General features: G+C 46.3%; 2 protein-coding genes across 5 annotated transcripts in view; one reads left to right on the top strand and one right to left on the bottom strand.

Moving 5' to 3' along the window:
- The first annotated feature begins 4027 nt into the window (after positions 1-4027).
- On the top strand, positions 4028-24878 carry TMEM243 (transmembrane protein 243). 2 transcript variants are annotated; one of them, XM_021689820.1, is made up of 5 exons: positions 4028-4270; positions 4889-5194; positions 22009-22059; positions 23050-23154; positions 24458-24878. In XM_021689820.1, the coding sequence occupies exons 2-5, from the start codon at positions 5117-5119 to the stop codon at positions 24578-24580; spliced, it is 357 nt and encodes a 118-aa protein (XP_021545495.1). In that variant the 5' UTR covers positions 4028-4270; positions 4889-5116; the 3' UTR covers positions 24581-24878. The 2 variants fall into 2 exon arrangements, with proteins under 2 accessions (XP_021545495.1, XP_021545494.1); XM_021689819.1 differs by lacking the exon at positions 4028-4270 and adding an exon at positions 4469-4598.
- Positions 24495-26244, bottom strand: part of DMTF1 (cyclin D binding myb like transcription factor 1) — a 44148-nt gene continuing 42398 nt past the window's right edge. For 2 of the 3 annotated variants that reach the window (XM_044920236.1, XM_021689817.2), the window contains exon 15: positions 24908-26228. In XM_044920236.1, the coding sequence (XP_044776171.1) occupies positions 26119-26228 (110 nt within the window). In that variant the 3' untranslated portion in view covers positions 24908-26118. Of the gene's footprint in view, positions 26229-26244 lie in introns of all 3 variants that reach the window. The other variant, XM_021689818.2, reaches the window with a different exon arrangement.

The raw sequence follows: 26244 nt of genomic DNA, 5'->3' as shown, positions 1-26244 counted from the left end.
TATAACTGCTTTATTCCTTTTGCAAGCCACCGCACTGAACAGGTGTTGGAATAAAGGAATTTTTCCTTCAAATCTGTTCTTACCCCTGGACTGTGAACACTGCTTCTCTCCTCACCCTCTCCTGACCTCTAGTTTTGGTTTCTGAAACCTGTTGCCCTTGGCTATCAAAGGATCATATGATGCCAGTGAACATATACGAAGAGGAAAAAAAGAGAAAGAAAAGCAATAGGAAATACAAAAACATTATTGCCAGTTTTCCTGTCTTCTGGCAAAGGCATGGAACTGAAAAACCATGTCAGAAAACAGAGAAAGGTTTAAAAATAACAACTCTGCTTTCATATTTTTCTTTTTTTAAGATTTTATTCATTTTTTTAAGTAATCTCTACCCCCAACGTGGGGCTCGAACTTAAGACCCTGAGATCAAGAGTCGTATGTTCCACCAACAGAGCCAGCCAGATTTTCGTATTTTTCATGTTTTTACGTTTTCATGTTTCCTCCCAGTCTTGGTTCACATGCGTAGATATGTTAAATGAGTATACTATAAAGATTCTACTTTATATTTAATTTTTTCCCTTTAACATTAAATCGTGGGCATTTTTTTCATTTTGCAACAGTCTTCATTATGTTCATTTTAGTAGATGCATGATATTTACAGAGTCTTGCCTGTATGTCCAGTGTTCAAAATATGTTATCTAATTCCCACAAAACCCTATAGGGCAAGTATTGTTTTGCTCATTTCATCTTATTTACAAAAGTAAAAACTGAGGCTCAGAGGGGTTAAGTAACTTGTTCAAATTCATGTATCTAGTGACGGTGTAAGTCAGAATTCAAACCAAGGTGTGCGGACTCCAAAGTCTAGGCTACTGACTTGTCAGATGGGACAGTGAGGATATGCAGTGGAACTCCAGATCCAGTTACCTAGCCCGATGCTCTGTCCATAAACCAGTGGTTCTCTGGCTGTACACCAGAAAGTATCTGGGGGAGCTTTGAGAACTATTGCTACCTTGTCTTAGAGATTTAGGTGTAACTGGCCTGGGGTGTGGCCCCAGGCATCAGGGTACTCCAAAACTCCAAGTGTTTTAATGTCAAGCTACTGCTCTGACAATTTTACTGGAGAGACAACAGAAGAGGAGAAACACAAATCATAAACGAAATGAATGAGTTACTTCACTTCAAAAATGGCTTCGTAAGTTATGTCTCCTGCCACATTGCGGTAGTCTATCCATGTAAGTTTGGGAGGCATTAGCGTAGAGATAGAAAGTGAAGCCACAGCTGTAGATGAGCTGGCTCTTGCAAAGCATGTAGTGAGAAGAGAGAAAGGATGAGAACAGAGCCCTGGGGTATAATATTTAAGAGATGGGTAGAGAAAGAACCGAAGAGCTATCATACAGCCTACTTCCAGGATTTTTAAATGCTAAGTGCTGCTGAGTGGCCATGTCGGGGAAGGCCTGAAAACCTGCAGAATCAGCCCGAAGTCCTCATGGGAATATTCACGGAAAAACATGGGGGAGTCGTGTGGCTAAGGCAGATTCCAGTGACTGAGGCAAATGTGGGAGGTAAGGAAGTGGATACAATCTATATGGAGCTTTTTACGGAAATTTTGGCTTTAAAAACGTATCAGTGTGTGTTCAGCTGTAAGCATGGGAATACCCAAATAAAAGTGACTTACACAATAGAGAACTTCCCGTTCCGTACACACACACACACCATAAAACAAGAAGCCCAGAGGTGGGTGGTTCACAGATTTAGACTCTAGTTGGCTTCTCTGGGATACTCTTGGCCACCCTTCACGGTCATGAGATGGTAGAAGCAACTTCAAATATGACGTCCTCACATGACAACATCTAAGGGATAGATCTCCTCTTCTGCCTCTCTTTTTATTAGGGAGGAAACCCTCCTGAAAACCCCAGCCAACTTGATCTAGTGACTCATTGCCCTTAACAATCACATACCCCACCCCCAGCTACAAGGGATTCTCAGCAAGTGAACATCTGGCATTTTTGCCCTTTACATTGGGAGGTAGGTTCTGCTTTCAAAGAAGGGTGGGGAGAGAGGAAGGTGACCACCGAGTTGCACAGAGAGTATGAAGAGAGCATGGTAGCCAGAGGTAGACATGGGCTTAATGCAAGTTCTTTGCTTGTTTGTTTTAACATGGTTGAAGATGAGCATGCTTAAATGCTTGTCGTAGAAAAAATATAATCATAATAGTGAGACCCCCCTGATGGTGGGAGGCATGGGAAGTAAAACAGGAGAGATGGACAGGGGTCTCTTCCATTCTAATTGGAGGGAAGGAGAAATGAAAAGAGTGTCTTGATTTAGAAGCCTCCTTGAGGAAGCATTGCTGTCAACTGAAGCTGGTGGGTGCCCTCCTGTGTATTCCCTGTAGCACCCCTTCCTCACCATTATGACAACCACCATTTGGATATTTGTTTGCCAGATGTCTGGTATCTTCTCTAAACATTTTTTTTTTTTTAAATAAAAACTGGTTGAGGGCAGATATGATCTACTTCAAAGCTTGTGCTCTTAGCCAATGGATCTTGCCTCTCCTTTTTAAAAAAAAATTTTTTTTAATTTAACTTTATTATGTTATGTTAATCACCATACAGTACATCATTAGTTTTTGATGTAGTGTTCCATGATTCATTGTTTGGGTATAACACCCAGTGCTCCATGCAGAACGTGCCCTCTTTAATACCCATCACCAGGCTAACCCATCCCCCCACCCCACTCCCCTCTAGAACCCTCAGTTCCCCAGAGTCCATAGTCTCTCATGGTTCGTCTCCCCCTCCGATTTCCCCCCTTCATTTTTCCCTTCCTACTATCTTCTTCTTTTTTTTTAACATATAGTGTTATTTGTTTCAGAGGTACGGGTCTGTGATTAATCAGTCTTACACAATTCACAGTGCTCACCATAGCACATACCCTCCCCAAAGTCCATCACCCAGCCACCCCATCCCTCCCACCCCCCCACCACTCCAACAACCCTCAGTTTGTTTCCTGAGACTAAGAATTCCTCATATCACCTGTCTCTTTCCTGATCACCCGACTACCCTCTCTGGTGGTTGGCTGGTACAGAGCAGCTCTCAAATGTATTTGTTGAATGAATGTGGCTGAATGTGACTGAAGTTATTTGTGAAGCCCATCAACCTTCTATCAGAACTGTGTGCAGGACTGTGTAGCAGTCCTGTTAAAACAAAAAGTCCTGCACAAAAAATCATTTATGAAATATATAACCGGTAGATCAGATATACACCATACCTCACTCTACTCAGTGTTGCAAATTTCAAATCGATGGATTTGTGGTTCTTCGTCCATCCCCTGTCCTAATCCCTTGACCTAAACCGCCAAAACACCACCTGGAATCTTTGCTTGGGCTCTAAATGTTACATGGCTACAGCATTCCGACGCGGGCTCTCTTTAACCTCGGAGCTGCAGTGTCCCGCGAACCTAGCGTGGTTGCGTTTGTTCCCTAATACTTAATGACTCCAAATGCGGTGACACTATGGTGCCTTTAAGGCCTGTCCACCTCCAGTTCTCTATGCTCTTAACACCCGGAAAAGAGGTTGACACACGAAGCGTTCTCTGTGGCTGCAAACATGCTTAGCCAGCACAATCACTAACAGCGTAAGTGTGCAAGTCAAAGAAGTACCTTGCCAGTGTCACATCCCGACTGTTTCTTTAAACGCCACAGGATCCCTATCACAGAACAAGACAAACATACAAACAACCGTAAACCAAATTTGTCAGTGACCCCCGTTGTGTCCTAGTCGTGCCAAGACTGGGGTGGTTAAAGCAGGCTGGTTGTTTTAAAGATGTTTCCAGCCAAAGGCAAAGCTATCTTCAGAGCGGTTCTTCACCCACGTGGCTCGCGCGGACGCTAATTACTAAAAGGCCGAGAAACGTGCAGCCAGGGAGCCTGGCCCAGCGGCGGGAATAAACTGGCACTTCCAGAAATAAAGCTCCGCAGCCAATGCGGCGCCTCGGCCCGCGGGATTGGCTGCCCCGGCGGTGACGTCGCCTGGGCGGGCCAAGTCAGTTTGCGACAGAGGCCGCGGCTCCCGGCCGGGGGAGCCGAGAAGAGGGGACCCGCAGCCCAGCGCTCGGCCCTCGAGCCCGCTCTCCGCCAGCCCGGAAGCTTTCTTCCTTCTCCGCGCGTCTCGCCCGCGCCGCAGAGTCTTGGCACAGGATCCCGGCGGGGGTGTGAGCCCGGGAGCAGCGGAGCCTCGCGCGGCCAGGACTCCCCAGCGCGAGGGCGGCAGGGGACGCCGAGGTTTGGCCTGCGGGCGCGGGGCGGGCGCGGGGCGGTTCCCGGGAGGGTGGCCAATCTGTGCGCGACCGAGGCGGGATTTTCTCTTTCTCTTGCTCTGACCGGGCCCGTGCTCCAGCCGCGGCTCCTGCAGGAGAGCGCGAGGGGAGTCGCGGAAAGCGCGACGGGGGTAGATGCGGCAAATGAAAGGGGATCCGAGGTGCCTGGCGCGGCCGCGGCTGCAACCTGCAGCTGCAGCGCTGGGGGAGAGGCCCGCGGAGTGCTCGGCTTGGGCAACTTCACTTTTCCCGCCGCTCGAAAATTGGAGGGGTGGAGAGGTGCCGAGGGCTTGGTGAGGGGCTTGTCATGAAGTCTTCACTGGACCCCCCCCCCCCCCCCCGGGCGGGGGGGCGTTGGTGCTCAACAGGAGACTGAGAAAGCTTGGGAAACTATCGTGTAAAGAAACGCGGTGGTGAGGGGTGGGAATCGTGGGGACCCCCGGGAGCGCGCGGTCGCGGATTTGCCGTGCGAGGCGCAGCTCCCGGTGGGGCTGAGCGCTGAGATTTGGGGAAGTGGGAGCCGCGCGGGCTGGGCGTCCCGAGGAGAGTCGGCCACGCGCTGTGCTTCTTTCACTTCCTGCAGCAGCTGCTCGCTATGAGGAGGGCAGCGGGCCTCGGGCGGAGCGGCCGCGTCCCCCGGCCCTGAGCGCCCACCCGCCGCCGCCGCCGCCGCGGGGACTGCCCCGACTCCCATGCGCTTTCGGCCATGAGCTCTCGGTGAATACGTGGCGTGGGCAGTCGTGGACCTGACCCTTCGGGAGGTAACGCTGGTTCAGCTTTGAGTGGCCTGCGAGAGTGAAAAAACCCTAACATGGAGGACTTTTCCACCAGGACTTATGGCACCAGTGGCCTGGACAACAGACCTCTGTTCGGAGAAACGTCGGCCAAGGTGAGTGCGGACCTGGATTCCGGGCTGGGGACGTGTGTGTGTCTGTGTGTGTGTCCTCCTGCCCAGAGTCCTGGCTGCGGCCCGGGAACGCACTTGAAGGAGGAGAGCGCTGGCTCTTCAATCCTGCTTTCCTCTTAAGATGTTTGTCCTGCCACTCGGCTCTTTCTTTGGGACCGCGTTGGGCCCGCAGCCCCGCAGGCGGGGGTGGAGAAAAGTTTAGAAAGTTCTGGGCTGTTGAGGGCCCTTCAGGGGAGTACGGAAGCCCCTCTCGGGAGGGGAGGTGGAGCTGGAGCGCTAACCTTCAAGAGGCCTCAGGTGTGCAACTCAAGCTTCCGCAAGGAAGAACCCCGGAGAGGTGCTTCTGGTGAGTATTTATCTAGAACCATTAAGGGTTTACGGCTGAGGCAACCAAGCATAGCAAAGAGGCTTGAGAGGAGGCTTGCTTTGATGGCGCTCCGATCAAAGGGTCTCTGGACCTAAACAAGCTGTAGTCCCTTATTTTAGCCTTTTAAAAAATATAGTGCCACCTTACAGGCTTTATCATGTGATGTTCTGGGCCAGTAATTGAAGAGAGCTCTTTTCCTGGTTTCCGCTTTAATTCTGAGTCATTTTGGCAAAATAAGCCTGTGGTTGTTTTCACCTAGAAAGTGGTGTTGGTGACCTTTGAGACTTGCTTGACAAAGTTTTTTTTTTTTTAAGATTTATTTATTTTAGGGCGCCTGGGTGGCTCAGTTGGTTAAGCCACTGCCTTCGGCTCAGGTCATGATCCTGGAGTCCTGGGATCGAGTCCCCACATCGGGCTCCCTGCTCAGCGGGGGGTCTGCTTCTCCCTCTGACCCTCCCCCCTCTCATGCTCTCTCTGTCTCATTCTCTCTCTCAAATAAATAAATAAAATCTTTAAAAAAAAAGATTTATTTATTTTAGAGAGAGCGCAGGAGTGCACAAGCAGGAGGGGGAGAGAGGTGACAGTCCTTTCAAGCCTCTCAAAAAGTAGGGCACACGTGGAGGCCAGAACTTCTTGGGTTTTTCAGCGTTGGGGGGGGACCTCTGACGGAAAGGATGGGAAACATAAACCTGGCAGGATGGGGTGTAGCCCTGAGTTTGGAAGCTGCCAGCCTTCTGCAGGACTACTACCGGGTTTTTAAAACTCTGTGTGGGTATTCTTTCTTTTTTTTTTTTTTTTAAGATTTTATTTATTTGACAGACAGCGAGAGAGGGAACACAAGCAGGGGGAGTGGGAGAGGGAGAAGCAGGCTTCCGGCCGAGCAGGGAGCCCGATGCGGGGCTCGATCCCAGGACTCTGGAATCATGACCTGAGCCGAAGGCAGTCGCTTAACCGACTGAGCCACCCAGGCGCCCTCTTAGAGTATCTTAAGAAAATGTTTTAAGCTTGGTCCCTGGGAAGATGCACCTTGTTTATTTTGTGGCTTTGCATAATCCCGGCTCAATTGCACATGGTTTGAGGAGCATGGTTCTAGTTGATTAGACGTTCCTATTTCTACTACAATTATTAAGTATTATGTGATAGGCCCTGGGGGTCCAAGGAACACAGTTCGGTGGGCGAAAAAGAGAAAGAAATGTGATGCATTGGATCTGTGTTATGATGGGGCATAGAGGGGGCGTGTTGGGGTACACAGGAGAAACTGGTCACTTTTGTTTGGGAAGCTTGGGGAAGATCATGGATGGCTTTTCCATTCAGAGTTTCTGGTAGCCTTGGGCTTGCACGTATGAATGCCCTTAAATTGGGGTTTAACAAGAAGAGGATTTGGGGCCTGGAGAGTGGAGGGAGCTTGCTGCCTGAAGGTGTTGGACCCGGGGCACCTGCCTGTCCATTTGTCCCAAGAGCTAAGAGGTTCAGTGTCTCCCTCACATGCCTTGTTGCACAGATTGGGGTTCTGGGTGATGTAGACTTGTGATCTCCTTTAAACCCCACAACCCCTTAACACTGAGGTAGATGACTTGGTAATGGACTTGATTTACAGAGATACTGAGAAATACTGACATTTTCTGACTTGCTTGGGCCTAAACAGTCAATGACTGTAAGTTTCCTGTGACCTGTGATCGGTTTGAAACCCATCCAAGAACTTGACTGTTGGAAATGTTTCTCTCTTTGTTGCATACTTTAGTCCGAGAGTATATAGGCCTGGCATTACCTAGGCCACTTTGGGCATTATAACAGCAGATTCAGCTACTCAGAGACTAAGGTACAATTTCAGATATCAAAAGTGCTCCCTTCAATTCCCTCCGTCAGGCTGACAGAACCATTGGACGTAGAGAAATTATCCAGAACTGAGAAAGGAAAGAGACCATTGGTTTGAGAAGGGGAGAAAACATTTGTGTTTTACAAATGGAGATGTCCGATCTGAAGAAGGAGAGACCTAGGTCTTTAATGACAGCAGGTGATTTTATTGGCGGCTCTGAAGGTGGGCCAGGCACGGGAACTGGGCAGGAAAAGTTGCAGTGCAGCCAACCCTGTGGAGAGCAGTCACTGCCCGAGCAGGGCCGATCCCTGGGAACCCGGAGAAACCCTTCACTGGCCCCTCTGTGCACGTATTCCCAGCCTGCTCTCCTTGAGATGCCAGGAAACTGGACACACAAGCCACTTAACCGTGAAACTTAGTATTAACGAGCTACCGTTTCTGAGGAGAAAATCCAGAAAGGGGAAAGCCCACTTCCTGTCATAGTCTGTTAGATGCTCTGAACTTTCAGGAATCTTGTTTGCCATATAACAACTGATCGTATATACCCTCTCGGTTTTGTTTTTATCTTTATTTTTGTTAGCCTCTCAATTTTAAATCTAGAGCTTTAGGTCCAGTGTCTACCTCTAAGGCACAGATGACTGAAAGCCCACAGAGCAGAGCAGAGTCTCCAGGGAAATCGTTTTTCCTCCGTGCCACTCAGCATGGGGGGCATTTAGGCTTTCCCCTGTTTGGTCATCCAGTTCCTTTGTAAGGTGGGCGTTGACTTCGATTTTATAACTAAGGAAGCTGATCCACAAAGCAGGCTACTTGTCCATTCACACTACTAGTTCTTCCCTCGTCATGTTTTAACAACTCCCTTTCAGGAGTTGATGAGGGTAATAGATAGTAAATGATGCAGTCTCTGTGCATACTTGGAAAAGCACCAGTTACCCATTCCCAGGAAATGGGTTCATCCAAAGTCATGGAGTGAGTGAAAGATAGCAGAATCTACTAGAGGACAGAAGATACATCATCCAGTGGGTCTTGAACAGCCTTTCTTGTGGGCAAGTCTCTGCAGTAACTTTTGTCTTCATCTGTACGGGATGCACATACTTCTTTCATTTCCCAAACTCTAACCATAATCAGACTTCAGCATGATATTTAGGAATACCCTCTCAGATAGAGCTGTGGAGGGAAAGGCAGAGGGAAACCGTGCTGTCCTTCCATAACTATCTCAGGGATGATAGACAAAAAAGGGAACCTATCCGTCATTCCTTTGAATTACATATTGCGAGGTGGGCTAGCTTACGCATACTGGTCAGAATGTTGTTTTCAGCTGTTTTTATCCATTTCCAAAGTCTGGGGTGGACTTAAGTACGTTCTTTAAAGGGAAAAAACACATGTGGCGCAATTGCCAAGGTGAATATACCTGGGGTTGCCAAGCCTGTGCTCTAGCTTAGTGTTTTCTAAAAGGAGCACGATCCAGTAGAAATACAATGTGAGCCACAGAGGTGATTTTAAATGTCCTTGTAACCATACTAAAGTATAAATAGGCAAAATTAATTTCAATACATTTTTGTTTAATTTCCTATCCAAAATACATTTGAAAGTATAATCCATATAAAAAGCCGAGATACTTTTACATTTCTGGACTAAGCCTTGGACAACCAGCGTGTATTTTTCACTTGGAGCCCGTGTCCGGTTTGGACGAGCACATTCCAGGTGCTCAATAACCACCAACAGCTAATACCGCCATAGTGGACAGCACGATTCTGAAGCAGGTGAGTTCTTAGTTACGGTGTTTCCGTAGTCCTTTGCACAAAATAGTTTCCTCCTCTGGGGGACTTGTCAGAACCTTTAGCATGCTGATTTTCACTGGGACTCTGGAGAGGGTGGGGAAGTAGTACCTGTGGACTGTTGGTGACAAAGCCTTTTAGGACGGGCGTGATGAGTTAGGGAGTTCTTCCCTCCCCCACGGGAGCATTCATTGAGCCCAATTTCTACAGAACACTCTTTCGGAAATGTTACTTTAGGAAGCCTCTTCCTTTGCTCCTCCCTTCCCTCCCCTAGTGTGCACTAAAACTGGAGAAATTCCCCCTCTCTTGTCCGTAGCTGCCTTTAAAAGTTTGCCTTAGGACCACACATAGTTGGGGCCATCTTTCTAAGTAATGGAGGGGGCCCTAAGTTAACCTCAGGGCTTGTGAGTCTGTCTTGGTTTGCTGCCTGCCTGCCCAATCATCTGAAATCCATTTCCTCCAATCCAGATGGATGAATCTAAGATGGGAGGGGGAAGATGGTTCTCTGCGGGGAGAAAGCAAACCCACACCCCGTAGCTAGCACAAGCGAGAAAGCAGGAAAGCTACCCTTGGTGGGAGGTAATGTAAACTGCTTTCTGGACCAGCCTGTTCTGTTGATCTGTCACTGGTTCCAAAAATGAGTGATTCATTTTAAAAGGCGGGTGGTGACCGTGGTTGACCCTCCGTTCATACCTGGGCGTGATAGAAGAAAGTGAGTGACTTTGGTGACAGTACGTACACTGAACTCTGCTAATATGGGGGGCGGTGGGATCTGTGTAGGGGATATGTTACTGGGTCCGGAGATTCAGATCTTTGGTTCCAGAGGCAAAAGATCCATGTACAAAAGTATTTTTCCTGCGTCCTTCCCTCTTCTTCCTGTAAACAAAAGAAACAAACAAGGTTGGTGGGGGGGAGCGGGGGAGAAAGGTCTTTTTATGGCCTGTACTCCAATGAAAGCAATTCCAACTTGGGGCATTTAGCTTCTGCAGATTATAGTGTAAAATGAGACTGCTACTTTGTGCTTCTGGGGTGGGGGGGTGGTTTAAGGGTTGCTGCTTAATTAATAACAAAGCTGTGCTTAAGATTGTTGTGTCTGCCTGCCGCCCCTCCCCCTGCCGAAAACGCCCAAGTCTTTACTCTGAGGGGTGCAGGCTTCTAGCTTCTGTCCTCTTGATACAGCTTCTGGGTAATCCTCTGAGCCCAACTCCTGTGTCCCTCAAAGGGGAGCTAGTAGCCCAAGGTACCAGATCAGCTGTCCCCTTGCCCCTCATCCACTGACAAACCACTTGAGTTGGGATTTCTTGTGCTGGAGATAGTCAAGGATGATCCATGCCATGCCTTTTTTCTTTCTTACTGTAATAAGTTTGCTCTCTCCCACCCCCAGACCCGAGGACTGGGATCTCTGTGGGTTGGGCTCAGCATTTGTAATTTTTGAAAGCCCCTCAGAGGATGCTGGTGCCTAGAGAGGGTTGATTCCCTTGGTCTTACCCATGCTGTGTGGAAGGCCAGTGCAGGCTGGCACCTCTCCACGGACCTCTTTCCTTTAGCTGCCTCTTGCTCCTGGCAAATGCTGTTTACCTCTCTGTAGCGTTCTTGCTGAACCCTGAAATCAGACTGGTGATGCGCAGTAAGTCAGTCTCGGAGTCCCTGAGTTTGAAGCAGACAAGGTTGTGTTATCAGAAGGGCAGCCCCACAAGAAGGCAGGGGAGAGCATTGGCCTAGCTGAGTTCTCCTGTGGAACCTTGGAATGGCTGATCTAGATTAACAAAGTATGTGGCAGTTAGAGCAGGACCTGGGTGAACCTTGAAACTTCTCGAGGTTGTTATGTGCTATCCTCCGCACCCTGGTGCCAGCCAGGGGGTCCTGGTTCTTTACATATTAACGGGTTCTGCAAGACCCGACATTTCAACTGGCATCTCACCCCTGGTCTCTAATTAACTTCAGGAAAAAGAATAAAAGGACAGGGTTAATAATTTTTGCAGGGTGGTGAAGGAATGTGTCTGTGTACAGCCCCTGAAGTTATTATGGAGGGAGAGCCTTGTAAAGGTTTAAGTGAATGAAGAATACTGTTCCCCAGATCCATTGCCCTCTCTTCTCCAAATACCTGAATCCCGTTCAGTCTAAATCCCCGCCTTAGAACATTCCTTAAAACCCAGCCTGCATCCGTGCTGCCCTCAGAGGTGCCCCCTGGCACTTACTCCTTGTGTGGTGAGGGATTTGTCTAGATCTTGCCTTCCTGACCCTGAGTGTCAGCTCCTTGAGGGTAGAAGCCAGTTGCCTCATTTCTCCACCCTTTCCAGTACTGGGCACAAGGCCCATTCTTGGTGTTACGTTTATTAAGATGTGAGAACTGAGCATCACCAGAAGGGTAACCTACGTTCTTGGGCCATGTTGCATGACCATAGCAGAGGGGGCTCGTATTCAGAAGCTGGAACGCTGGGCACAGGACAGGATGCTTCAGGCCTCCTGCAGCTAACGGCCTCCCATGATCCTCTCCTTGCTGCGCCTCAGCAGAGGGGCAGGTAATAAACCTAACAGTATTGTACCAAAAACTTAAACTGAGTTTGGCCCCTCAGAAGCTCTCTGGCCTGCTGAGTGGTCCTCTCCACAGATGGATTTTTGCAGGTCTGAGGTGGTAGGCTAGGTCTGCTGAAATGAATCATTTTTTTCCTGAGGGTCAGTCTATGGGCCTTGTATAATTATATATTTTGAGCTGCTTTAGGATCTAGTGGGTTGACAGACTTGAGTGTCCCTGTGGGAATGATGGAATGCATTTGGAATTGGGGCCAAGGTATGGGCCCTCTGTACTCCGACTCATCTCTGAGGACCCAGCCTCATCGGTAAGATGTCCCATTAGACGTAGAAATAATACTTACACCATATTAGCAGCTGTTTACCGACTCTCTGGTAAATGTTACTGTTCTAGGGACTTTACAGATACTACCTCCAAATCCTTACAGCAGCCCCACACGTTCGACCATTGTACAAATATGGCAATTTAGCCTTAAAAGTTGAATGACTCCTCTAAGACCACAGGCCGGCATTTGGCAGGAGAATAAATCTGTCCCATCCGTCAGGCTCCTAACCTCATAATCTTGCACTGTGTCTCCTGTGCTGGAGGTCACGGCCCCTTCCTGTGGGATTCTAGGGGTTATTTTGCCCCTTAAACTTGTGGAGTAGGTTTGTTTTCTATTTTCACTGTGATCTGATTTGCGTAAGTGGTGCTTTAATGAAATTTGCATATTTCAAGTTCATGGATCTATGAGAAAGAGAATCGGGTAGGATGGAGATACAAAAATATTCACAAATGAAAGCTGCTTCAAAATGTGAGTGTGTGAAATAAGGGAAACCTTTGAAGATGTCTGTGTGTGTACTTTCTCCAGATCAAGATGCGCTGGGGGGTTTGATGTTCAGAGAGACACGTGGTTTTGGTGGTCATGGCGCACTTGAGAGGGAGCTCTGCAGGTGAGGGTTGTAAAGTGTGACTACCTTCTCACGCCGCCTCTGCTCCTGGCACCCTTCTGGGTCTGGTGTTTCTTTGGGATGCCAGTGAGGTAAGCTGTCCCCTGGCTTTCTACCCTGTGCATGCTGTCCCTGGCTTTGCCCTGGATGACAGCGTGAGGGGAGGCCCCGGGGGAGCCACGTTAACCCACTGACAAGGCGTGATATCCTGCTTCAGCTGGGCCCCAACCTCCTGCATTTTACATCCTCTTGGTAGGTTCATACTTATAGGGCTGCCTCTTGAGACATCTGATTGCACCATTTCCAGAGCTTTCTTGACAGGTTTTCCCCTGAGGTTTGGAAGAAATAAAAGGAAAATAATTTCTGAGAATTGGCCATTTATTTATGGTATTGGGTTAGGTTGAGAAATACAAAAACTTCTGACAGAAAATTGTAGGATATGGCTCAAGGGTCTGACTCACTAAGTTGGGTTAACAATGGTAGGAAGTGGTGCCCTTTGGACATTTCCTACGTGCTGAGTGGACGGTCTTCTCTTTGCCTCACCAGAGAAGATAATCACTGTCTTCAGTGACCTGTAGCTCTCATGGGTTATGGAGGATAAGTTCTGGATTTAAAAGGGGATTGAGGCCTCTAATGAAAGGATGAGCAAAGTTCTGGGAGCCCCAAGAAAGAGAAAATTCTATTCAGGGCACCAGATCAGAGGGCTTTTGAGTCTTAGACCTTGAAGCAGGAGTAAGATTTTTGACAGGAGGAGGTGACAGGGAATCCCCAGCAGGAGGTCCAGCTTGTGTCAAAGAGGTGGGAGCAGGAAAGTACAGGAAATGGTGAAGGAACTCTGGGTACGACTGTGACTGGACTCGAGAGCTTGCTGGGAATGGGCTGGGTGGAGAGCCTTGAATGCTGTGCTGGGGAGTATGATTTGATTTTCTTCTGGAGGTGATAGTTGTTGAGTGTGCACACATGTATTCTTGTATTCACTTACTGACCATACTATATCCAAGGAGGTGTGCTGTGTGCTGAGTTTGTATCTTTTTTCATGGAGCGTGTACCTACTGCAGGGAAGATAGAAAGGCATCAAACAATCCTTTTTCTTCCCTTTCTCTTCCTTACTGAGCTTCAGCCATCCTGGCCTTTTATTTCTTTCTTTATTTTTCTTTTTAAGATTTTATTTGTCAGAGAGCACAAACGGGGGAGTGGGAGGCAGAGGGAGAAGCGGACTCCCTGCAGAGCAGGGAGCCTGACATGGGGCTCAATCCCAGGACTCTGGGATCATGACCTGAGCCGAAGGCAGACGGTTCAAACTGAGCCACCTGGACGTTCCACCCCTTCCCCCCTGCTTTGTTTTTTCCTTAACCCATTTCCCTAGCTTACTCCTGCTGAATTCAGGGCCTTTGCACTTGATGCAGTGGCTCTTTGGCAATACCCTTCTCCCTGATCCTTGCATGTCTCATTCCTTTTCCATTCTTTAGGTCACATCCACATAAAGGATTCCTTGACCTGTATTTACAGATAGCTCTCCATCTCCACCCTGGTCACTCTTCAGTTACCCGGTTTTATTTTCTTCCTAACTTCTAACATTGGCATGTAAGATGAGTGGAGAGTGAATGCCTAACATCAAAATGGGAGTCTGTATGGGGCACCTGGGTGGCTCAGTCAGTTAAGCGTCTGCCTTCGGCTCAGGTCATGATCCCAGGGTCCTGGGATTGAGTCCCACATGGGGCTCCCTGCTCAGTGGGGAGCCTGCTTCTCCCTCTCCCTCTGCTTGCCACTCCCCCTGCTTGTGCTCTCTCTCTCTCTGTGTCAAATAAATAAATAAAAAAATCTTTTAAAAAAAAATGGGAGGCTGTATGGGTGGATCTTCTTCTGATGCTGGAGGGAATTGAGCCTTGTGGGCTAGAGATGACTCCATGAGGGAGAGCTTCAACATACAGATGAAGATGGAGATAGTTAATGGAGCCAGGGAATGGGTGCAGGATTGGCAGAGAAGCAGGGCACCTTTGGTCCTCTTCAGGTTGGAAAGAATGGAAACAGGAGGAGGAGGAGTTTTCCTCTTTTTCTTGGCATCTTTTCTAAAGGATGTCTGCTGATATCCAGGCTGCAAGAGTGGGATGAGGAAGCTGAGTCGAGATGGACCTGCAAACCACTTTCTGGGGAGACACAGGGACGGTCATCTCAAAATGAAAGGCCATGGAAGTACAGTGAAGGCTCGGCTGACAACAGGAATTTGCAGTCAGCTCGGTTAGTTTGTCTTTGAGCCAATACTTGGGCATCTAATACACGCTGGGTGCTGTGGTCAGCATGACTAGTGCTACCCCCCAATTCGGGAGGGGTTCTCTCTGCTTGTACAAACAAAAGAAGGTTCTCTCTGCTCTGGGCAGTGGCAGCTTCCTCAGCCACATGGCTTGGCTTTGTCCGAATTAGAAAGGCGTTCCTGCCAGTGGGGTGCTGCAGGCTGGTGCCAGGGTGCTCAGCTGGGAGGGCGAAGCATGGGGCTGGCCTGCAGCCATGCAGCCGTGTGTAGTGAGTGGCCCACAGTCTGACAGTGGACAAGGAAGACGCGGCCCTCGGGCTCCCAGACCTTACAGGGTAGAGGGGGAGACGGACGCGGAAACTGGCCGGTGGGGTTAGGACAGTGGGGAGGCTTCACAGCGAGGCTTAGTGCTGGAGCATAGAAGTAGTTGAGGGTCTGGGAGGGACTCAGGACCGGGTTTTCAGAGCATCAGGAGCAGATGAACAGATCCACTGGGGAGGCTTCCGTGCACATGTGCTGTGCTGACTCCGTGGTCCCAGATTGGGAGGGAGGCCCTCAAGTTAGAGCTTCGGTGTAACAGCTGGGGAAGGATCTAGTCTGTGGATGTGGGTGAAGACCAGATGGAGGGTCAGTAGAGCAGAACGTTGGAGGGCTACCGATTTGGCAAAAGCAGGTGCAGAAATGATCGAGGAACTGAGAAGAGGAGGGGAAGAAGTGGAGCGGACATTGGCAGGGACATAGGCTTTAAAGAGGATGCCTTAGTCCACTTGGGCTGCCACTAGAGAATACCGCAGACCAAGGACTAGGTGATTTTATAAACAGACCTTTCTCTCTCCGTTCTGGAGGCCGGAAGTCTGAGGTCAGGATGCCAGCGAGGCTGGATGCAGGTCCTCTGCCAGACTGTAGCTGGTGTCTGTGCCCTCACGTGCCGGAAGGCATGAGGGAGATCTGGAGCCTCTCACAAGGGCACCAGTCCCATTGCTGGGGGCTCTGCCCTTGTGGCCTAATTATGTCCCAAAGACCCCACCTCTTAATAGTGTCACAGTGGGTGGTAGGATATGAAGCTGAGGAATTAGCGGGACGCAAACACCCAGACTGTAGCGGAGGATCTTACTGAAGCTGCTAACTCCATCTGGCCCAGGGAGCAGGGAATGCCCTACACCCGCTCCTGGCCGTGAACCTGGCGTGAGTACATGGGTGACACGGCTCTCTCGGGGACAGCATTCAGAGACTGAGGCAGCGAGAGAAATGCAGGGTATGGGAGAACTCTGCAGTCCCCAAAGCCGTTGGCTCACATGGAACAGGTTTCAGGGGGTGGGACAGCTCACAGGACTTGCGAGTGGGTGTGAGGACGGACCTGGGGAACATGTAGCGGGAGGGTGTGGGTCTGCTGGGCTACCTGTGACCGTGTGGGAGGCGAAGGATTTTACGGAGTCACAAAATTAGAGGCGACGCCAAAAATGGAATTCTCCATCTTACCCCAACCCTTGCACCCTCTGTCTCTCTCCAGAGGGTGGAGGGGATCGTTTCCGTGGCCTTGTCCATCCAGGGGTTTTCTGTCCTGCACAGAGCATTCTTTGTTTTCCTTTGCTTCTCCCTGGGAGCGCTGAGCAGCTCTGCTGGAGGATGAATTGCTCTGCTGGAGGATGAATTCCTCAGCAGGAGTTGCTGTCCTGTCTCTGAAACCAGCGCTTGGTCCTGCTGTAGCTGAAAGTGAGTAACTGGGCTTGTACTCAGTAGGGAAACCTGGACCCTGGTTTATCAGGTATTTTCCTGGAATTAATGGCACCTAGCCTGGGAGGCACCAGAAGGGTGTCAGGCCTTCGTGGCTGGCAGAAACATGACCTTTTAGGCTGCAGGACCAGGCTGTAGCTTCTGGGCTGTGATGTGTCCGTCGCGGAACGGCGAGGCCACCAGGCTGTTCTGCCTGGGAGCTGGGATTTCTGAGGAGCCAGGCCCCGGATGCATGATGAGAGAGGAGCCTCTGTTGGTGAGAGGCCCTTGAAGAGAAATGCCGTTGGCCACTTGTGCTTAACGATTCTGAGTCAACCATGTGCCAGGCCGCAGGGAAGGAAGACGAGGAGGCTGCCTGCCTTGCCATAAACTAACTGCCGCTCCTAATGGAGGAGACGGGGAGTACGTCTGTTTCAGGGCAGTAAGCCTCAAGTCTGGGCAGTGTGACCTCGGAGTCCTGAGACAAGAGCATCTCACCCTGAGGGGAAGGTGCCTGAGGATGTGGGTGCCAGAAAGGATTTACAGTGGACTTGATGTTCGGGTTGAGCTCTGAAGGATGAGCATTCAAATTGGGAGTGTGGCATGCTGGCCACCCCAGCCTCCCATCCCGCAGCTCACTCTTGTGAGAACATTATGCCTTCATTCTTTCTTACTGGTCAGTATAAGAGACAATTATGTGTGAAGTAGCTGTGTTTTCTGTGTCCCTATATTTGCAAAGACCCATGCAACAAAACTCTTAGATCCAGGAGAAGTTTGCCTCTTCTAATGATCCAGTGTGCTTAATTTAGCCAGCAGTTTTAAACCCTATTGCACTTCCCACTTCCCCAGCAGTCTTAGTACTAACATTTGAGCTTAAATCGGAAAAGTTTGTCTTTAGTCCAATTTTTTTGTGTCTGTCCTCTCACTCCACTCCCCAAACCGCTTTGGAAATTTTGCCTTGCTCTTTTTGTTGTTGCTTGAGCGGGTTGGGGTTTTACTGTAGTAGCACAAGCCCTTGACATCCATTTTGGAAGTAGGCAAAAAATAAATTGCTCTGGAAATGGAATACTTGTTAGCATTCTGAACAGTCTAGAACCAGGATGTTTCCAGGTTGCCGAGGGCAAATGCGTTTTTATTTGAGATGTTACTGCCAGTTTCCTCCCAGAGCCATCATGAAATGCCTGAGCATTTGACATGAGCTTGGGGTTCTCTGTCTTGTACCAAGATGCTGGCTAATGACTGACAAGGCAAAATTGGGGGGCTTCTCTGCTTTCTGATTGCTGGGGAGTAGGCCCTCTACTCTGGCCCAAGTGCAGTTTGAAGCTGACAATCCAGAACCATAAATTATTAAAGCAGGAAGGGTCCAGATACCACGTAGCCCAATCCCCTGGTATGATAGACCCAAATGGGTTAAGGGATCTTTTTATTTTTTTAAATTATGTTAATCACATGGTTAGCCAGTGGCAGAAAGGAGATGAGAACCTTGGTTTCTTTTTTTTTTTTTTTTAAAGATTTTATTTATTTATTTGAGAGAGAGAATGAGAGAGCACATGAGAGGGGGGAGGGTCCGAGGGAGAAGCGGACTCCCTGCCGAGCAGGGAGCCCGATGCGGGACTCGATCCCGGGACTCCAGGATCATGACCTGAGCCGAAGGCAGTCGCTTAACCAACTGAGCCACCCAGGCGCCCGAACCTTGGTTTCTTAATTCTAATTTTAGGATCCATACATATTATTAGTCTAAGGATTCTTAGACCTTTGGCTTGAATTTTGCAAAGAGCATTGGATAGACTTGGCCATTACCTGGTTGTATGGCCTTGAAAGATCAGTCTCATTGAAGCTAGTTACCCATTAGTAAATGGAGATCGTATTTTCTTACTTGATTCACAGGGTTAACTTCTACCATCCCAGGTATAAGCCACTGGCACATATGTCCATCATTTTCTCTTTCTCCATTTGCAAGGAAGATGAAGACCTAACTGCTTTGGGCTCAAGGCTGATGCCAGCCCCTTTGCTCAGGTCTAATGAAGCTGGCTCAGCTATGGGCTATCTACATTTGCCATGCTTTTGTTCTCTCTGGGGTCTTGGTTAAAGTCCCTCTGGACCCCCTTCTTTTTCCTTTTTGTTCATCTGCTAGTCCTCTTTCAAGTTTGACTTTGTCTTACATTCTCTACCTGACGAAGGTACCTTACTTCCTTTCTCCTTAGTGCCCTCTTGAGCCACCTTATGGAGGGTAGAGACTGTTTTATTCATTGTATTTGCATCTGAAATATAGTAATTTTCTTCATTTTATTGAGCTGTCATGGAGATGTTTAAATGAATAAATGACTCACAAGGTAATATATGCAGAATCCCTCTCAGAACTGTGCTGTGTATTTTCTGTGTTCATGTGCTAGGGTGTCCTAATTCCCTATCCTATCCTCTCTGCAAGTAAGGATCAAGGATGATTTTGATCCTTCGATCTTTCTTGGGGAGTGAAAATAAAACACAGTATAAGGTCTAAAGGTCTGGGAGGGGAGAAGTTTTGGTAGGCAGAAATAGGAATAATAAAAATGGGGAGGAGACCGTTTCTATGAGAAATTAATACTCTTCATGTATTTTATTATGAATTTGATGCATATTAGTTTGAAAACTGCCCTTTGAAATGCTATTTAACTAATTGCTCTTATTGCTCTATCTTTGGAGACTGGGAGCTGGGAGAGATGCTAAAGCCCAGCAGGTAATCTCTGGGCCCAGGGAAGGGTCTCTTCTCTATTATTTGAACTTCTCAATATTTAAAATGGTTTAGTTTGGACTTGTTGATAGAGCACTGCTTCGCAAATTTTAATGTGCAAATCGCCTTAAGATCTTGTTAAAATGCAGATTGATTCAGTAGGTCCTGAGTCAAGGCCCAGGATTCTGCATTTCTCACAGGCTCTCAAGTGAGGCTGATGCTGCTGGGCTGCAGACCACACTTTCCATACATAACAAGCTTTTAGAAGCGCCTGAAAGTGGGAGGTCTTACTAAGTCAACTCTGCTGTTTCTTTGGCCTGGATTCATGGTTACTTGGATAGCAGAAGGCCTGAAGCCAAGTCCTTGGCTTGGAGAAGGAAAACCCTGTGAGAAACACTTGACCATACGCTAAATGGTTCGTCCCATCTTGGGAGTCCCAGAGGGGCTGCATTGTGATAGAATGACTGATATTCATGAAGAGGACTTGGGATTCTATTCAGTGAACTGTCTAGAAGGCAAGCAAGGAGTCTTCATTAAAGTTTAGATATATTATGAAAGATTAAAGCCAGTTAGGCTTATGTAATTTTGACAACATGAAAAAGTCATTTGAGGAACTCTTCATTCCTGAAAGACACTCTACTGTAGTTCTTTGCTAATGGGCTTTTTGAGGGTCCACCTGCCACTTGATGTCTTTGTCTAGACCAGAAGTAACATTCCAAGCTGCTCTTCCAGTGAGAAGTTAAGTGGGATCTGCTCTCTCGGCATTGAATCCTGTCTCCATCGCTGAGTGAGACCTTGGGCAAATTGTCTTTCCCAGAGCCTGTTTTGCCACCTGTAAAATAGTCCTGATATCATTTCATCCCAGAATTTTTTATTTTTATTTTTTAGAAGATATGCAAAAGCTCTTGGCATAGTTACTATCCCTTCACTATGATTACTTTTTCTCCTGCTCTGATCCTAGTTGGCATCTGGCTGTGCTGTTTGGAGATAAGTGATTCTGCTTGGCTCCCTCACCTGAACCTCTTCACTGTCTTCTTTCTATGGGTAAGAGAGCTGTTGTGAGGTATGCAGACCTTCGTAAACTTCTGCAAATCTCTGGAACTCTTAAAGAGACGAGAGCAGATACTCTAAGTTAAACTTTTTTCATAAGGTAAAAACAGTGGGACTCCCATTAAGAGACTGTGCAACTTAGGTTGAGACACACATTTGTTTTGTGTGTGGACACCAGTGACCAGTGATCGGTGATTTGCCCCTGGGTCTCTTTGCCCACAAATGGTTGTAATTTCAGACTCTGGGTGTTGCCGGGCAGGCTTCTGTAGCTAAGGTGGTGAAAAGATTGGTTCTGAGTCCTTCTAGGTTAGTAAGGGTGTGGCTGGAGTTGTCACCTTTGTCCTCTATAACATGTGAACTGCAGTGGCCTTGGTCTGGAGAGAGGGGTTTGTCCTTGGTTAGGTCAAACACACCCAATTTAATACTTGGCTTTCCTTCACTGTTCCTCTCAGCTTGGCTTGCCTCTTATCTTTGGGTTCTCAGCTTTAAACGTAGACACCTCGGAAGTGGGTGTTCAGTTGCTGCTCTGCTTGTTCCTTCCTGTGCCCTTCGATCTGTGAGCGTTTGTTTATTGCCTACTCATGTTCCATAGCCTGCTGTTCCTGCTCAGATGCTACCAAAAATCTTTAAGACTACGGATTTGTTTTGACTTCTCAGTAATAAGACTACTTGGTATTCTCAGTGGCCTTTAGTGTTTGTTAATCATGACCTTGTTCTGTAAGCTCAACCAAATCTACATATTACACGTGTATTATGTATTACTAACATTATATTAGTTTTATATATATAAAATACTTGAGTCCCTATAGCTGAAGCTTTATCTAACCAGTAACCTTGATTTGGGAATCCTGTTAAAAAGTTGCTTCACACTTGCTGTAGGGCTTTAGACAAATAATTTAACCATACTCACTGGACCTAAATTTATCTTAATCTACAATAAAAGGATTGAATTAGATGAGACGTCTTCCAAACCTTTCTGTGGAATTGGTTGGAGTGGGGATGGGAATGACAAGAAGGCTCAGCGGTGGGTAGGACCCCAGGCTCGGCATTCAATCACATGATTATTTTGTTACTAAAGGCTTTTGTTATTAAGTTGGAAAAGCACTGGCCTAGATGGTGTGAGATTGCCTCCAGCCCTGGCATTGTGTGATCCCTTCCAGCAGTAGCCTCTACTTTTAAATTACGTTAGGCAGGGACACCTAAGCTATAACACAAGCAGGCCCAAACTCATGGCACTCAAAGTCCTACGGTCTGGTTCCTGATATTTGTCACCAAGGCCCTGGGCTGGCTGGCCATGCGAGTGCCCTTGTCCCGTTGCTTCTGTTCAAACTGTTCCCAGCAGCACAGGGAATATTTATAAGCATCCTTTCCCCATTCAGTCCCTCCCAGTCTTCAAAAGACTATAGTGTAAAAGCATCGTGTCCTTTCAGAAAACCTTTTCTCATTAGTGGTCCGTGTCTTCCCAAAGTACCTTGTCCACCCTGGTGGCTCAGTACACTTGGCCTTTCTGGCACTTACATATGTGTGTGTAAAGCTCAGAGAGGGGCAGGACCTTCATTTCTTAATTCGCCATCACTGCAGTGGCTAGAATTGTACCTTTCTGAAAGTGACGTGGACCTATCATAGAGCTCAAGAACTCTTTTCTCTTTCAGGATCGAATCATCAATTTAGTTGTTGGCAGCTTAACATCCTTATTGATTCTAGTAAGTATGTTTATTTTGTGTCTTACCCAGGCTCTTCGCCAAAGTTTTTTTGAAAGCCTCAGTATTGTGGTTCAGTTTAACACTCAGAAAAAATACAAGAGGCCAGTACATGAATCTGTGGAGTATTCTAGTCATAGTCTAGTATTCAGTTTTATTACCGCTTGAACTGCAGCTGACAACAGGAATACCCCCCAGTTGAGTATATGAAATAGCCCACGTCAAGTAAGTAGTTATTTCTGAGTCTGCCATGTTTCTGTGTTTAGTAAATTTGTAACTCGTCAGTGGCACCAGCAATTCCCCTCTGTATACGACCCACAACTCCCCTTTCCTGCTAGTCCCTTAAGTTTATTTTGTTCCTAAAAGCACACTCGTTATCCTTTAAAAAGATTATCTGGTCCTTATTCTTTATCCTGTATAATGCAGCTTGGTAGTTCTGCTGTAAAATATAGCTATAGTTCCCATAGTCTAAAAAGGGCATTTTTAATATCACATTTCATTAAATCAAAGAGAATTTTAGTGAAGTTTCATTGACCTCTTAATAAAAAGAATGAGTATAATGCTTTATTTGTGATAGAAACAGAACTCCGATGTATTAGAAACCTATCTCAGTATTTCCCAAAATGTTCAAAAACCGTTTGGGTTTTAATTTTTGTTGGCGTATGCAAAATAACGTAACAAAGGTTAGAACTTTTCCCAGTGTAATCCTTAATCCTGGGAATGAGGTTTAAATGCTTTCTTTTTGTCAAGGGGTTATTTTGAGCTTAGCTAGTTTTATGAGCTATGATGTTTTGTCTCCTTTCATAGTGGAGGAAAAGGATAGGAAAAGGAAGTAACTAAAAGAAGTAACATACTGGAACAGATTTACAAATACTAACATTCCAGAAGGCAAACCTGGTGGTAGATACTATTTTACAATGTGAAGTGTTTTATAATAGGACATTGCTTAAACTCCAGTCTAACCAAGGCCTGACACAATTTCTTTTCATACAGGTAACGCTGATCAGTGCTTTTGTTTTCCCTCAACTACCTCCAAAACCTTTGAATATATTTTTTGCTGTCTGCATCTCTTTGAGTAGTATTACTGCCTGCATACTTGTGAGTACTATTTAGAATTTAAATTGAGTATCCTGGAGGGCTGAAGGTTGCAGTGTATACGTAGGACAGATTCCCAGCCTTGGGTCTGTAAGAAAGGGTATGTCTAGTTACCCGTCCCCACCTTGATGCAAAGGATGTCAGAAGTCTGAATATTAATTGGCAGATTTTTTGTTTCTGGAATCAGGAGTTGTTAATTCTAAAAGGAACCTTTGAAAGCTTTAAAAAAAAAAAAAAAAAAAGTGGGGAGGGGGAAAAAGAGTTAAGACTTGGGTGGCCAAAGCTTTAGTTTAATTTACCTAATACATCTTCCTTCAAGGACTGCCTACAGGCCCAGCAGGATTTGGCAAATGCCATTACTGCTCTAAAGGGAAGAGATACAGCATTCTGGATTTACTTCTAATTACAGAATTAGTCTATTTTAATCTCTGTGCTTATCTCCCCAAATGAAAGTAATTAACACCAAGAACCTCCTGGGAAATCTTAAGCTACAGCTATATCCTTGTCACAAGAATGTACAACTATTTACCATAAAGATGCTTTTCCTTTACATAAACAAAGACGGTGATAGATCCTCACTTAGATATTTGCCAATTGTTTGGTCATTAATTACTTGGCTGTTGTTTTATTTCCCTTGAGGAGAGATAGAACCAAAACTATAAACCCTTAAAAGTAGTAGTTTTGACTCACACAGGGCTTAAATCACCACTGTAATGTGCTTATCTCATTAATTTATTCCGCTCTACTCCTTTGCTCTGAGGAAGAGTTAGCCCATCTACTTCTGGAGTCTTTGGAACAAAACTACCAGAGATGGCTCTTCGCACTCCCAGCCTAAAGCCAGGAGTGACTAACATGACCTAGTTTTGTATAAAAACTTACAATGTATTGGCAACCTGACTCTGTAGTTAGTAAGAATTTAAAATTTGTCATCCCTTCCAGTACCTAAGAGACCTGTACCTTTTTACTCAAATACATTTAAAACCACCCTACAAGGTATACATTCTTGGATGGCTTGTCAGTGTTTGGATGACTACTGGTTTGAACAGAAAAAAGGTAGCTGAGAAAGCAGGGAAAAGTATGATCTTGGATGTGGAAATTTGGTATTACTAGAATTACAAAGAGAAAAATTACATTCTGGCCACATTGGTTTCAGAAATGTATACTAACGTAAAGACTGTCTCAGTGGGGGAAAGTATATATGGATGAAATTGGTCACAGTTGAAAAAGAATCAGTTGTATTGAAAAATTTTCATGCCAGGCCTAGTGGCTATTACTTAAAACTCTTATTTAATTCTTCTTCTTTTAGATCTACTGGTATCGACAAGGAGACTTAGAACCGAAATTTAGAAATCTAATTTACTATATCTTATTTTCTATCATCATGTTATGTATATGTGCGAACCTGTACTTCCATGACGTGGGGAGGTGAGGCTGCCAAGGAGAAATACTTACCAGGTCTCTTCAAAGCTATACATTAGGACTGTTGAGTCAGAGCCGGGTAAGCTATGCTGAAGAATCTCCTGCACAAGTCTGATAACATGATTTTCATGTTAATTGTAAATCTAAAATTCCCTCTTGCAGGGGAGACATAGCCTAGATTGCTTTGCTTTTTCTTTAAGGAGGTGGTGTTGCACCTAAACATTCCAACCCTTAAAGCTCAAAGGGCACAAGCAATTTTCACTTTTGAAATTAGACTTTTTATAATGTAAGTGCATGGCGAAAGGCTATGTAACAATCTTGCATTTTAAGACAAATATTCTTTTATTTCTGTTAAACTGAATATACAATTATTGTTCCCTAGGCAACCAACTTTTGCTTATAACTACAATTTCACATTAACAAAACACAGACGGTGAAAAGACAACTTTGATTGTGAAGATCTAATTACAATAATAAATAAAATAATTTATACAAGGTTTTTTTTTTTTTTTTTTGTGACTTTTTTATAGGGGTCATGTTCATTAAAGCCCTAGAGGCTAATTTTGGCTTCACCTTCTCTGTAAATACATGAATGACTCTTGATTTCTTTCCTTTCATAACAGAAGCAAATTTTGTTTTTTTAAATTGCCTGAGAGGGAGAAGTTATGTCACACCCCACCAGCTGATGCACTAAAGTGAAGGGCAGACTCATACCTTCCTCAACGATTTCCTGGGTAATTTGTACAGCAAAACATGTGAGAGTCGGAGTATAGGGTAGGCAACCGTACTTCCTTCCCATTTAATTTTACTTCAAAGTGCTAACTTTGTAAACTGACAACAGTGGGTTCTGAAGGGGTGAAGACTCTAGCTTCTGGTGAGCTGTGTTGCTATTCTCTTCCATATTCCCTTTATAAGTAATAAAAAACCTGTAGTGAATGTTCTTAATTCTTATAATGCTTCTTTGTGTACCCAGCCTGAATCAGCTCCCACTGCCAGCAATGGGTAAACCAACAGTCATGGCCACACAGTGCCCTCCTAGGTCTCTGTATGGGATGCTGGGCACCTTTCAAACTAAGGGTACGTGACATTTCTGAGCGTCATGGGTAAGCTCTACACCATGTTGATGGGATGTCTCCGAAATACGAACAGGCCTACTTGAGACTGGATAGAGCCATGTCCGATCTTTAGAGATGAGTATGACTGCTTTGTAAAACGAAGTAGATAAGCTTTGGTGATTGTAAACTTTTCTCAGTAGCTGAAAGTGAATGAAATTCCCTGCTGACAATTAACACCAATCACAGGGATCTACGCAGTTAAGACCTCCATACTCCTTTCATCTACACACTGTCCTAAGACTGACCTCAGATGGTATATTTAAAGGAGGTAAATAGTCATAGCAGCAACATGTATGTGGCTTAAGCACTGTAGTTATTTAAAAGCCAAAGGAATGGTGAATTAAGCCTCTTGGGAGTTGCTCCTATTTCTTTGGAGATGTTGTAATTAACAGTGTGGCTTCTCTGCCTAAGCTACCTGTCTCTTAAGAATTACCTAATGACAGTTGACCAAATCCTCAACATCCTTTGAGTCTTCTGAAACAGGACTGCCCAAAGATGATCCAATGATATTTGATTCTTCTCGATGATGTTGGAGTATGGGATCTGTAATGAGTTAAGT

Source organism: Neomonachus schauinslandi, chromosome 12 (assembly GCF_002201575.2).
Source record: "Neomonachus schauinslandi chromosome 12, ASM220157v2, whole genome shotgun sequence".
NCBI lineage: Eukaryota > Metazoa > Chordata > Mammalia > Carnivora > Phocidae > Neomonachus > Neomonachus schauinslandi.
Note: the sequence above shows the minus strand (reverse complement) of the source record. Positions and strands in the feature narration are given on the sequence as shown.

Coding starts and splice junctions, on each gene's coding strand:
- TMEM243 (XM_021689820.1), top strand. CDS start 5,117: ATGGAGGACTTTTCCACCAGGACTTATGGCACCAGTGGCCTGGACAAC. Junction 5,195..22,008: donor TCGGAGAAACGTCGGCCAAG/GTGAGTGCGGAC, acceptor TTTCTCTTTCAG/GATCGAATCATCAATTTAGT. Junction 23,155..24,457: donor GTATTACTGCCTGCATACTT/GTGAGTACTATT, acceptor TTCTTCTTTTAG/ATCTACTGGTATCGACAAGG.